The sequence below is a fragment of the Ovis canadensis genome, chromosome 4 (genome assembly GCF_042477335.2).
Source record: "Ovis canadensis isolate MfBH-ARS-UI-01 breed Bighorn chromosome 4, ARS-UI_OviCan_v2, whole genome shotgun sequence".
NCBI lineage: Eukaryota > Metazoa > Chordata > Mammalia > Artiodactyla > Bovidae > Ovis > Ovis canadensis.
The window spans coordinates 48,302,697-48,316,990 of NC_091248.1; the positions used below are offsets into that span (position 1 = coordinate 48,302,697).

Here is a 14,294-nt window from a genome sequence, read left to right on the forward strand (position 1 = left end):
CCCCTTTGCCTAGTCTGCAGAAAGTAGGGCTCAGGGAACCAGAGCCAGTGCTAAACTTCCAGCTACTGCTATTGCTTTGAGTTACAAAGTCCTTTTTGTCAGCGTCTACAAAACTGGCAGGGTAGCATGGTAAGTTAGAATAAGTTGAGTAAAATCTAGACTTTATGGTCTTAGACAGCTGTGACAGTGAGATTGGAAAGGTTTTCTCAAAGAGAAATGGGGGCTGATTAACAGGCCTTGAGAGAAGTCCCGAGAATCTGCAGCAAACAGGTTGACCAAGTTATGTGGTCGTCCAAGCAATGAATAGTGCTCCACTTTACTGCCATCAATGAAGAAGATTTGAGGCATGGGGTCACAGGCTGAGTAACAGGAAGTGGGTTTAGATAGAGCCGCTGGACCAGTACTGAAATCGTTGCTGACTCTCCTCTGGGCATGGGGTGGATTTCCTCCCTATTCTGATTTGGATCCCTGATGGGCAGAAAGTTACACTCTTTCCCACATAAAAGATGCAGGGACATGTGACTACATTGACCATGAAAAGAGGAACCTTGCAGAGACCAGGTGAATCATTGGGACTTTGCCTGCCTCCCCTGGAAGATGAGGGAGGCAGGTGACTGGTGCTTGTGAAGGAGGAATGGCAACAGCTGAGCCCCTTTTGGCTTATCCCCTGCTGTGGTCTCTCTTGCCAAACTTAGATCCATTCCAAGATGACAAAGGTCTCAGCTTTTTTTTACACTGGAAACCTGGCTGCAGAAAAGGAGCTTTGGTCCTTTCTATGAGATTTCCCTGAAACAGAATAATGCTTTGGAAGACCATAGATGAGGCACTGACTAGTGTTTGGGCTTTTACTGACCTGCATTGGGTTTAAAATGCTGACAAAAGAGCTACACCAAAGAATGAGAAACTGATGTGAGGAAATCTAGAGAGATTCTTACAGTCAGCTGCAGTGCTGGAACACTTGCTGAGCTCTATGCTAAAACCAGGCAAGACACTAAGCAATGTCATTGTGCTGAGATAGCAAATGACCTGAGTTGAGATGGATGCCTTTAAAAATGTTGCTGTCTATGTGAGTCAGTGCCAAGTAAGCTGAAATACACAAGCAATATTCCCTAGGCAGATAGCTACCTGGCTCTGGCCTCCTGAGTCAAGGGGTCTCCAAAGTTGAACAGTGATAATAATGATGATCTTGCCATTCAGTTCAAGGTTTTGGGTGCTCAGAAACATTGGATCTTCATTTGAAACACAGAGCAAATGTGCTTTCCTTCTTGGCATGCAGATTTGCCTTCTACCTGGTTCTTCCCTTACTCTCCATCCTGACTGCAGCTGCCTTAAGAAGACAGGAAGGATTGGATGAAAGTCTCCCCATCCCCAAGGGTAGCTGCCAACTGTATACATCAGACCCAGTATGCTGGGAAACTTTGGGGAGGTAAGAACTCAAGTATTTATGCTCTGTTGTTTACAGACAACCAAGTCACCATCCTACCCAGACCTGTTAGGGAGAATTTAGGGCTGGGATCAGAATGAGAAAAGTGAGGCACTTCTTGCTAAAAGCCGATGATAAACACAATACCCACCTTTTAAAAAAAGGATAAGATCAGTAACGGTGCTGGGCTGTGACAGATTCAAAGAGAAGGTGAAAGGTCAGTAACACTGATCTTGTCCTGATGACTGTGTATGCAAGCGTCACCAGCCCACTCTGCATTGCCTAGTGGAAACTGGGAAGCCTACACAAATGCTGATGTTCCGGCTACAGTGGTGGCTGTGGGTGATAAAGTCCTTTGTCTCTGAATCAGGAATCTCTTGTCTTCTGTCAGCATCCCTGAAACTGTGGTGGACTTACCTGTTAGACTGCATGATGGTTTAAAAACCCTTCACAGTTCCTGACAGGTTCTGTCTCCATCACTGACATCCTACCCTTGGCTCCAGACACCATCAGCTCCAACCGGAACACCTACCACAATACCTAACCAGTCTCCCCTCTCCTGCTTTTGCCTTTCTGTCATATAGTGTCTTCAGCAGATTGAAATTTTTTTTTTTCTAAAATGTGAGATTACTAAACTGTTCTGCTTAAAAGTGAATTTCAGTGGTTTCTTTTTCCATATAGAACAAAATCTAAATTTTTGCTATGTGTTATGAAATCCTATGTGGTCTAGCCCCCCATGCCCTGCCTACCTCTCATATAAAATCACACTTCCATCTGCTCATTAAACTGTAGCCAGATCCACCTTTCTTTGCTATGACATTTTTGTCTAGAGGCATTTGTGCTTACTGCTTCATCTGTTTAGTGTGCGGAATTCCCCTGTCTGGCTTTTCCATCTTTCAGTCGAGTATTATGAAATGGGTACTAGGAGGGGTGGCAAAGATTTTTTTTTGAAAGAACGAGATGTGATACATTTCTTTAAGTCTTCAAATATTCAGCATGGGAACACTGAAATTTCTTTGCAAGTACTTAAACCTTGTAAAAAAAATTCTAAAGTCACCCCCAAGTCTCTGCCTAGATTAAGTGCTTTGCCTATCCCTAAACCAGAAAAGAATCTAGCACCTTGAAACCTGAAGTACAGTCCTTTGCCCAGCAGCATCTCCATCACTTAAGAGCTTGCTAGAAATCCAGAATCTTGGGCCTCATCCCTTCTCACTGAATCCAAATGTTTAGCAAGATTTCCAGGTGTATACACCTTAAAGCTTGGGAGGTAGCATACCCCCTCTCCCTTCCATCACAGCACTCACCCCTGCATGAGTTATCCCAAATTTTCATTTGTTCATTACTCACTCTCCATCTCTATCTCCTCTTGTTCCCTACTTGACTATAAGTTATAAAAAAGGAGGGGCTGGTCTATATTAATTGCTGCATCTCCAAGGCCCATGATAAAGGCTCAAATACTTTTGGAAAACATGACTGCACAAAATACTTAGTAATTACCATTTTAATTTTTTATGGAAAACTTTCCACCCAAACATGGCCTAATTTTTTATTTACACCATGTACACTATGTATTGAATCCCTGATGGCTCAGTGTTTGTTTCTTTACACTATCCAGGACGGTTATGTTGCAATAAAGGAGATGGTCTGGGTATTCCTCTAAGACTCTTCACAGTTTTGGATTCTTACCAAGTTTTTGCTTGCTTTGTCTTGATGCCTCTTATAGCATCAATGAGCCTTGCTTGTTTTAGGCTTTACTCCTACAAATGTATTCCTCCTATTAAGAACAGATAAGTTTGTGGTGTAGCATGAAAGGCACGGATTTGGATCCAAAAATCTTGTCCTACTATTTCTTAACTGTGCCACCTGGGACGTTAATTATCCTCTGAGTCTGTTTACTCATCTTTCCAATGGATAATGAAATTTGCTTTCCAGGGTGCTAATGAGAATAAGTGAGCTCAAGTATGCAAAGCATTTAGCAGAGTAAGGTCTTGGAGGTCGAACAGGTAGAGTCAGTTCCTTTCTTTCCCTCTTACCCTAATTATGTTACTTTTTTGCCCAAGCGAACAACCAACCAAAAGAAAACAAGAAAAATTAAAAAAAAAAAAGTCACAAGACCTCAAAGCCCTTAAACATTATTTAAATGAATTCTTTTACCTGGTATAATCTGACCAAATTGCCAGTTCCCATGAGTTTCTTACTGGACTCCCCTTACCTTCCATTTGAGAACAACCAATATTACCATATTTTCTTGGTTCATTTCTATTTTGCTTCAAGAATATTCCCTGTAAGATTTATATTCTCTAACTACCTTAATTTCACTTTCCAATGAAGGTCCAGGGTGAAATCTCACCTTTTTCAGCAGGAGTATTCCTGGAAAGACCAAGCTCTTACTGATCGAACACTTTTTTTGAAACAAATAGGCATTTAAGAGTTTGTATCAGTAATTTAATTATAAACTATTCTGCATTAGTCTTGGATTCATTCATTCTTGTTATTTTTTCCCAACTGGAGTATAAGCTTTTTGAAGACTGGAATGGTACTTTATATTTATGCGTAACTCCCAGTGGGTGGCAAAGTACTGAGTCATAAGCCTTGTTGACTGATGTCCAGATTTCTAATGCCGGTTCTTAGATTAATGGGTACTTTTCTAGTGCTGCTGATTCTATCTGAGCCACATGGTTTACCTCTGAGAAATTTAAAATCTCAATCTAAAACAAGGGGCCCGAGTTCAAATACTTCATACATGAAGGAAACCAAGTGTAAGAATTCAGGGGTTGGTGGGCATTGTGGGCAATAGGAGTGAGAGTTCTGTCTAGATACATGAACACTACTCAACCAGCTAATTGCTGCATGTAGGAATTAGGGTTCACATGTTTCACTTTGTTAAGAGGAGCCAAGAATCTGGATAGCTATATAAAATTTCTCAGTTTTCTAACTTTGACAGATGTTTCAAAGAATTTCAGAACAATGCAGGCCACACTAAAGCTATCTATGAGATGAGAAGAGCATGTGATTCATTAGAGCAGTGATTTTAATCGTGGCTGTAAGTGAGAGTCACTTGGGGAGCTTTGACAAATCCTGAAGTTCAGGCCACAGATCAGGCCAATTAAATCAGAATTTCTGGGGCTCTGCCCCAGGTGTCAGTAGCTTTTCAAAGCTACCCAGTTGATTCAGTGTGCAGTTGAAATGAGAACCACTGTGTTGGAGGCTCTGGTGTACCTTCTCAGTTCTCTTGTAAACTTAGGGTTGCCATTATTGCAAGGATAAGTGAGACCTCAGATGATCTCTGTATGCTTTGTTGCCTTAATTAGCACACACCTCAAACACTCAACTTCACTGCATTTTACACTCTCTGCTGCATTTCTCTAGTAACCTGTCATGTGGTGAAACTTTGGGGCTTCAGCTAATTTCATTTAATCATGATACTGCTATCATGTTAAAGGGAGGGAAGTCATTTTTAGAAATAAATGCTAGTTCATTCAATGAAATTAAATTTCATTCTAAGTAGTATTTTCTGCTATTTTTTAAAATTAGCTTTTCTGAGAAAGAATAGTTTCAAATCATATGTTGAGGCTGAAATAATTAACAGTGTAATAACCATTTTGCAGTCCCAATACCCCAAGTCCTATCTACTAAAGATGGCTACCTAAGAACTGGAAAAAAAATCCTTACAGGTCTTTAAGAGGGTGATGTGTACTGAAAAATAAAAGATAGAATTGAGAGTATTAAAATACATGAACTGTAGTTCTCCATTTAATCCCCACACTCAAAACTTGTGGTGCATATAATCTAGCCTTTGATTTTAGTTCTGACCTCTGATTTGGTTCTGATGTTTTTTCCTTTGACAGATTTTCAAAAATGTTTATAGATAGTCTCAGAAAGCCTGACGGTCACCCCAACACTGAGTATATAGTCTTCATTTTTCTTGTTCTTCCTTTGTGGTCGTCCAGAGCTTTGAGTCATATGCTGGTGGATAATTTAATAGACTAGACACACTAAGCTTTGCTGGTCTCTTGATCTGTTGCTGTAAATAGCTTTGTCTTATTTTTGAGCTGCTATATTCAAGAGCTTGGCAACACAGGAACTGCTGATAAACAAAAGTTTTGGAGACTATTCTAACCTACAGAGGCACTTTATTTGGTGAAATCACAATGTAACAAGGAAACCATAATGCCTCTGGAAAACTTTATGATAACTTAAGAAATATAGAAAATAAAAACCGACTGCTTTAAGAGGGAAAAATTCCTATACTCACTCATACTCACTCATTGGAAGATACTAAAATTACAATTTTAAATGCAAGAACAACTGATGGATCATTTCAACAATTTGAGAAGTTTTGATGGAATGATGAATCAGTTTCTTTTAGAAAAGATGATAATTATATTGAAGCCCAGAACTTTGAACTACGTATCACTGATTGCCTGAATATAGACAGTAAAAATTTTAACTAATTCAAGGATTACATATATATACCATGCCTACAGGAACTAAAGTTTAGGAAAAGTACAATAAGTAAACATTGTATTTTAACCCATTTTAGAGAAATAATGATGCTTATCTGAAACTCAAGTGAGAGTTTTTAGGTCTTTAAAGTGATCCTGGCTTAATATTGCAAGTCTGTTTTAACTTATAGATCGATCGATGGTAGCCCGGGCCTCTTGTGTATAATTTAAAGTATTCTCATTAGATTTCTAGTGGTGTAAGTCTTATTCGCTCGTCATTCATTTTCTAAATTTAATTAAAAGTTTTAAAGGTGTGTGTGTATTATACTTTTCTCCCACCAGATTATAAATTGTTTGAATGACCATGCTGTATACATGTATCTTCCTCTCTGTGCCTAGCACAATGTTTTCCACATAGTAAGCACAAATTAAATGCTTTTAAAACACAGTGAATTAATTTCCATATGCAACATGGCAGTTCACCATAGCATTTGTTATTTAGCTACCTGATTGCTGAGATAAAGAGAATCTATTGTAAATTCTACATAACAAAACAGTAGAAGGATACAGGAAAAAGGAAAAGGAGAAACCATTCCAAGACTTACTCTGTAGTCACTTGATGTCACATAAAATATAGGGAGGAAGGCCAACCAGATGATGCACGTGGTGTACATGGTAAAACCAATGAACTTGGCCTCGTTGAAATTTTCTGGGCACTTCCGCGTTTTGAAGGCATACACAGTGCACAAGATGACCAGGACTACGTCGTAGGTAAGTGAGATCAACATGCTGGAATCTTTGACGTTGCATTTTAGGATGACTGTTTCCCGCTTCTCTGGAAGGGTGTGCCGCCTGGTGCCTGGAGCCTCCAGGATGAGCCACACAGACACAACCACAATCTGCACCAGTATCAGACCCAGGCAGATGAAAACCTGAGAACTCGGGCTGATGAATTTTGGCCTCTGAGCGCCATTCTTTACCCCATCGAAGATGCGGGCAATGCAGTTTGTCTTGGTCAGCAGGGCTGAGTAACAGACAGCGAAGGAGGTCCCCAGCCCCAGTCGACGCAATGCGCAGATGACTGGTGACGGCTTGGAAATGAAGAAGAACGTCATGCAGTAGGACAGGCCCACCCCAAACAACAGGATATAGCAGAGCTCCCGGCCTGATGCTTTGACCAAGGGCGTGTTGTTGTGCTTGATAAAAACAGTCACAACTACGCATGTGCACATAAAACCCAGGCAGGCGATGGTGACTGGACCAATGGCCCAGGCATCTTCCCACTTGATGTAGTCCTCAGGAAGGTCAAAGCAGCCAGACAGGTCTGCAGTGGGCCACTGCCCAAGGCCGCAATCCATACAGGTGAACTCATCAGCCAGGTATTCGTAGGGCTCGCAGGGGATGCAGATCCAGCAGCAGACATCCCCTGGCTGCATATTCTTCATTTCATTGGGTGCGCAAGGGTCGCTGCACTGGGAGGTGGGCATTGAGTTCCGGGCCCAGTGGATAGAGTCAGCATCTAGTGATAAGGTTTCGGACCAATGACCAACCTTCAGGTAGGAATACTTGCCACCCACATACTGGAAGTTGAACACGTTGTATCGTCCCATGCCATCTCCAAAAGTGTCAAACTTGACAATGCTATCTACACCTTTATTTGCGATGAATGGAGCTGTGATGTGTAAGTAAAAGAAAAAGAAAAGAACACTGTTTAGGTGTCTTAAGTATGATCAGTCAATGACTTTATATCATACACTTAGCAAAACTGAAATAACAGGGAATAAGATTCCAAGGCTGAGATAAGTTATCAATTACCATTGAATTTACATATTAAAAGCTACCGGAATACTCAAGCATTCATAAATTCATTCACTTAACATTCCTGAGTGCCTCCTATGTGCCAAGTGCCAGTGACAATCCTCGAGTACAATATAGTGTCTGCCTTCAAAGGAGCTGATTATGTAACTGGGGAACTGGGGAACTGGGGAACGGCAAACATGCAGTCATAGTCTATGTGGTATATAAATATTCATTTCTTGAAAAACTCCAAATAGGAATGGACAAAACTTTGGATCATATCTGTATTATTTATTGAATGCATAGAAATTAAATATTTTCATGGAAGTATATAATTAAAAAGGAAGATTTCTTTTTCTCCTTCAAAGTCAAGAAAAAATATTTTCACCATAAATGGATGGTACTTTTCTTTTAAACAGTTTAGATGATTCAGATGGAAAAAAACCACTCATCCATAATCCTTCAACTGTAGTATTTTCATATTTTGGAGGATAATGATTCTGACTACATATTTGCAAGCATCTATGGATGTGAGAGTTGGACTGTGAAGAAGGCTGAACACCAAAGAATTGATGCTTTTGAACTGTGGTGGTGGAGAAGACTCTTGAGAGTCCCTTGGACTGCAAGGAGATCCAACCAGTCCATTCTGAAGGAGATCAGCCCTGGGATTTCTTTGGAAGGAATGATGCTAAAGCTGAAACTCCAGGACTTTGGCCACCTCATGTGAAGAGTTGACTCGTTGGAAAAGACTCTGATGCTGGGAGGGATTGGGAGAAGGAGGAAAAGGGGATGACAGAGGATGAGATGGCTGAATGGCATCACAGAACTGATGGATGTGAGTTTGAGTGAGCTCCAGGAGTTGGTGATGGACAGGGAAGCCTGGCGTGCTGCTATTCATGGGGTCGCAAAGAGTCGGACACGACTGAGCGACTGAACTGACTGACTGATTTACAACATGCATGCTAAGTCACTTTAGTCATGTCTGACTCTTTGTGACCTTACGGACTATAGCCCACCAGGCTCCTCTGTCCATGGGATTCTCCAGGCAAGAATACTGAAGTGGCATTGCCATGCCTTCCTCCAAGGGATCTTCCTGACCCAAGGACTGAACCCATGTCTCCTGTGGCTCCTGCACTGCAAGCAGACTCTTTACTGCTGAGCCACTGGGGAAGCCCCATGTATAACATATTCCTATCTGTCTGTCTGTCTACACAGAACCTGAATATTCTGAAGGCACCTGCAGTATGCAGAAGCTATGTAATTGCTTTAAAGTTTGTTCCTAACTGTACAGGATTGGTACCCTCAACATTGTCTCTTATTGCTGGATGTGAGAGTTGGACTGTGAAGAAAGCTGAGCGCCGAAGAATTAATGCTTTTGAACTGTGGTGTTGGAGAAGACTCTTGAGAGTCCTTTGGACTGCAAGGAGATCCGACCAGTCCATCCTAAAGGAGATCAGTCCTGGGTGTTCACTGGAAGGACTTATGCTGAAGCTAAAACTACAATACTTTGGCCACCTGATGCGTAGAGTTGACTCATTGGAAAAGACCCTGATGCTGGGAGGGATTGTGGGCAGGAGGAGAAGGGGACGACAGAGGATGAGATGGCTGGATGGCATCACTGACTCGATGGCCATGAGTCTGAGTGAACTCCGGGAGCTGGTGATGGACAGGGAGGCCTGGCGTGCTGCGATTCATGGGGTCGCAAAGAGTCGGACACGACTGGGCGACTGAACTGAACTGAACTGAAGAGCAGCAGCTGTCTAGGCGTGTCTGCTTCCGCTCTTCCAGCTGCTGCTCATCACGTCTCTTGCCGACATCTGCTGCCGTTTTTATGCCACCTTCTCTGGTTGACTCTGTGCCTACTATTTCACACTGCTGACTTCTACTCTTTCCTTAAATGTAGAGAATGTGGCTGGTGTCTCTGTGATGTGTAGACAAATTTAATTAGTTAGAGTAGGCTTGCCTGTGTGGATAAATAGACCCAGACTATTTAAGGGTTCAAATACAATGGAAGTGTATGTCTCCCTCACGGAGCAGGCTAAGGTCTTGGTCCATGGGTATCTCTCCTACACACGCTGATTCAGGAACTCGGGTCCCTTCCATCTCAAAGCTGTACCAGGTCCTAGGGCCTCCTTCCCATCAGCATCCACCCAGTGGAAGGAGAAAAAGAGTATGAAGTAGTTGCACCTGCCTCTGAAAAGTATAAACCTGGAAGTGGCACGTGTTTCTGTTCACATTTATTGACTAGAAATTAGTTACAGGGTCACACTCAACTTCAAGAATGGCTGGGAAATGTGGCTTCTACAGCTCTTGTGCATAAAGGCTCTGGGAGGATGCCCAAGGATAGTGGTTACCTATGGCGAGAGATGGGAAGTGGGCAGATGCATGGCAAAGATGGGTGGGAAATTTTTACTGAATTCTTTTATATTTATATTTTTGCATTTTGAAGCATATGATTATAATACCTATTCAAAATACAATAATAAAAAAAAAAAAAAAAAGGAAAATATACATTAACAATCAAGGAACACCAGATATTTGAGTAAACTTCCAACCTGAAAGAGAAAGACAAACAACCAGGAAAGGAAATTTGGCATCAATAGAGACAATGCAAGGAGCAAAAGATGAAAACTTTATAATAACAATGAGCTCAGAGAGATAAGGAAAGAGGCTGCATCTAGGAGACAGCTACAGTCTATTCTTAAAAAGGAACATTCAGGGAGCAAGAATGAACTTTTGGAATTGAGAGCAGAAAATAGAAATTCAGTATAAGGATTAAAAGTTAAATTTGAGAGAATTCTCAAAGTTTGACCAAAATGCTCAGAAGGAAAGTAGAAAAAAACCAAAGATTTGAGAAGATTCTATGGAATTTCAGCATTCAATCAGATGTTTTAGAAAGAAAGAGAAAATAGAAGGAGGACAGTATCAAGACAGTCAAATTATTGGACAAACTGACTTGGGAAAGGGTGACAAGAAACTATTGCTCTTTCTTATGAGCTTTGTCAAAGTCATGTAAAAAATATGTACATGTATTATTTTTATAAAAATAAATTATTAAGTTAAAAAGTATAATGAATAATTGGGCCAGGTCAGGCAGAACAGCTTGCAAAGTAAATAAATACGGAAAATGATACTGCTGCAAATATTATCACAAGTGCTTGGTAAGTGGGTGGTAAACAGTCATTTGGTGGAATTTTTTCATATAAATTTTCCTCTTATTAAGTCTGTCTCATTAAATATGTAACAAACCCATAGTCAGCAGAAGTGCTCTGATCTGTAGTTTGGAATAAAGAGCTACCGTGTCTGCGTGTGTGTTAGTCCCTCAGTCATGTCCGACTCTTTGAGATCTGAGAGAGTCTTGCCTGGAGAACCCCATGGACTGTAGCCTGCCAGGCTCCTCTGTCCACGGGGTTCTCCAGGCAAGAATACTGGAGTGGGTTGCCATTTCCTCCTCTAGGGGATCTTCCCAACCCTGAGATTGAACTCGGATCTCTTGAGTCACCTGCAATAGCAGGTGGATTCTTTACCACTGCACCCCCTGGGAAGCCCTTGCTAGGTCTATACTAGAAGGAAAAAGAATGAAAGGGGAACCTAGAAGAAAAAGGTAAACTGTATCCATCAAATAGTCCACAAGGGAGAATCTTCCTGCACCTGAATGCTGATCCAAACACAACTGACTTGGATAGTGAGGAGGCGGGTAGGAAAACCTAGCTCTTTCTCAGGTGTTGCTGGAGTGACTTCAAGTGACAGAGCAGCGTGCAAGTATCGATCCTGTCACCTTCCTGATGCACTCAGAGTTGCTTCTGAGTCAAATGACTCACCTGGGAAATAGTTCAAGTCCAGAGATCCGTAAGTATGGTTCTCTGGAGATGAGCTGTACTGTTCTTTAGAGTGAATTTCCTATTTCTCGAGTTGAATTTCCCCAAGGGAACTAAGCATCATTCAAAATGGAAAGATAAATCACCTCTGTTGTGGTAACAGCATGAAAAAAACTAAAGGGTTTGGGGAAGAATTGGAAAGTAGCGGAGTTTTTTGTTTTTGTTTTTTTTTTTTTTTCCCCACAAAGACAAAGAATCTTTCTCCAAAATCTACTTCACTGAGCTAGTGTCTCAAAATCAGGTCTTCATGTTTCAGAGGAAACCTGATCTGGCCTCGAATCAGGCATACTAACTTCTCAGTTTAGCTCATTATCCAGTTAGTTCTGATCCCAGTTTCAAATGGACTTATTTGGGAAGTTTCATACCAAGATGACCTGCCCTCCTAGGGTCCATTTCATAGAGATGAGGCAGGTCGATACCTTACAAATACCACAGGTCAATGGCAGGAGGAAATTAAATCAGTTCTTTATTTTTTCTTCTCAGACAGAAGTCCAATGAAGGTAAGACAGTAATGTGGCTCTTAACAGGCTGTTAATAATGGGAATATAACTGCCACTGCCTGGGTTCACATCCATAAATGCTAATAAAGATTGCAAGAGCTACCAGCAGCAACATGGCTCCAATTTTACAACCAGGCCATCACTGAAATTTCCGTGAACTATTTTGATGGATTGGAATAAAGACCGAGGTGAGAAGACAGAAAATGGCTTTTCCCTTGAAAGACCTTGTTAGGGGTCAAGAGGTGAAGAAATCAAAATCCTCTGGCTGGAGCCAACAGAATCCTTACAAACATCATGCAGCAAGAAGACAGGAAAGAATAAAAATGAACTCTTGGCTACGTGTGATTAATTTACCTACTGATTAGGAACACAATTGCCGATGCATTCCCATGGTTATTTATCACCTGACAGTGGTTGCTGAGGCTCAGCACCATCTAGATGTCTGAAGTGCTGTCTCATACTGGAAAAATACTGGCTAAGTTCCTCAGGTGCAAGGGAAAGTGAGTGTTCTAAAAAAGCTATTGAAAGAACATTGCATTTTTTTAGTGTTAAGACAGTATAAAGACCTTTCCAGTTCTCCTGAGAAGTTAGCACAGCTAACACATCTGAGGTCTCATTACACATTTTCCTGTTTCCCTATCTAGAATCTACATCTTACGGCTGAAATTTTCAGCACTGGTGGAGGTTCAGAAAGGAACAATGTTTTCCTAGACTAAGAATGAAGAGTGTGGAGGCAAGGCACAGAGAAAATAGCAGTGAGTGGAAATTAGTGAGCCCCAATTCAGGGGAAAGGCTCAGGGTCTGCTTTTGCTTTTTTTTTTTTTTTTTTTTTTTCTTTTTTTGGTTTTAGCTGGAAGGTTCACGGTGGCCCCTGAATCTTGGTTAGGGACCATTTTTAACCTGAGCTAATATAACTACCACATCTTTTTCTACCCTCTCTTCCCCAAGTCCTGATCTCCATTACACAATCTATTGCTTTTCTCACATGCCCTATGATGAAATTTTTAAGAACTTTTAATTGAAATACATATACAGAAAAGGGGTAAAAATAAGGATTACCACAAAGTGAATACTCCTATGTAATGTTATGGATGTTAGGAAATGGAACATTGCCAGTACTCTTGTTCCTATCCCTGTCTACCCTTGCTTCTTCCCAACGGTACCATGATCATCTTTAAGTACCATGAACAATGGATTGCCTGATTTTATGTGTGATATGAATATAGTAATAAAGTATGGGTTATGTTAATTCTAATATCTTTTGCTCAAAATTAAGTTTGGTGAGATTCATTCAAGTAACATTAAGAAGCTATAGTTGGTTTACTTTTATTGATGCCTCATATTTTATTATATGGCTGTGCCACAATTTACTTTGCCAGGCTGCTGTTGACGGTCATGCCTTTTCCCCTTTCTTTTTAAAGTCTTCAGCTTATATGAATCATGCTGCGTCTTTAGCTGGTTTATCCTGGCAGTAAACCTTAAGGCTAGATTTGGGTTCAAATAGTTGATTTGAGAGTTGATAGGGAAATGGAGAAATAAGACATACACAGGAATGAATCCAAAACAAGACTGTGTGCATGAGAGCCATGGGTCTCATTCTCCCTGGGGTCTTTACAGAATGGGTGTTGGGACAGAATACCAAAGCTACTCACTAGCTGGGATGGGACAGCTCTTGTTTGTCATTGGTTAATGGCTGGCCCAGGCCCCTTCAGCTGCTCTGGATGCAGACAGAGCATGGCTCTGTGGCCAGAGAAAGCTCCCTGGCAGAGGGTCACAGATGCATCTATTAGGAAGCCCTTGACTGCAGATGGTGACTGCAGCCATGAAATTAAAAGACGCTTACTCCTTGGAAGAAAAGTTATGACCAACCTAGATAGCATATTCAAAAGCAGAGACATTACTTTGCCAACAAAGGTCCATCTAGTCAAGGCTATGGTTGTTCCAGTGGTCATGTTTGGATGTGAGAGTTGGACTGTGAAGAAAGCTGAGCACTGAAGAATTGATGCATTTGAACTGTGGTGTTGGAGAAGACTCTTGAGAGTCCCTTGGACTGCAAGGAGATCCAACCAGTCTATTCTGACGGAGATCAGCCCTCGGTGTTCTTTGGAAGGAATGATGCTAAAGCTGAAACTCCAGTACTTTGGCCACCTCATGCGAAGAGTTGACTCATTGGAAAAGACTCTGATGCTGGGAGGGATTGGAAGAAGGAGGAAAAGGGGATGACAGAGGATGAGATGGCTGGATGGCATCA

The 14,294-nt window shown here is 41.3% G+C and overlaps 1 protein-coding gene across 1 annotated transcript in view; it reads right to left on the reverse strand.

The window, feature by feature from the left end:
* Positions 1 to 14,294, reverse strand: part of GRM3 (glutamate metabotropic receptor 3) — a 105,020-nt gene that overhangs the window by 18,190 nt on the left and 72,536 nt on the right. Inside the window, exon 3 of the mRNA XM_069588803.1 lies at positions 6,474 to 7,540. Within this exon, the coding sequence (XP_069444904.1) occupies positions 6,474 to 7,540 (1,067 nt within the window). The remainder of the gene's footprint in view (positions 1 to 6,473; positions 7,541 to 14,294) is intronic.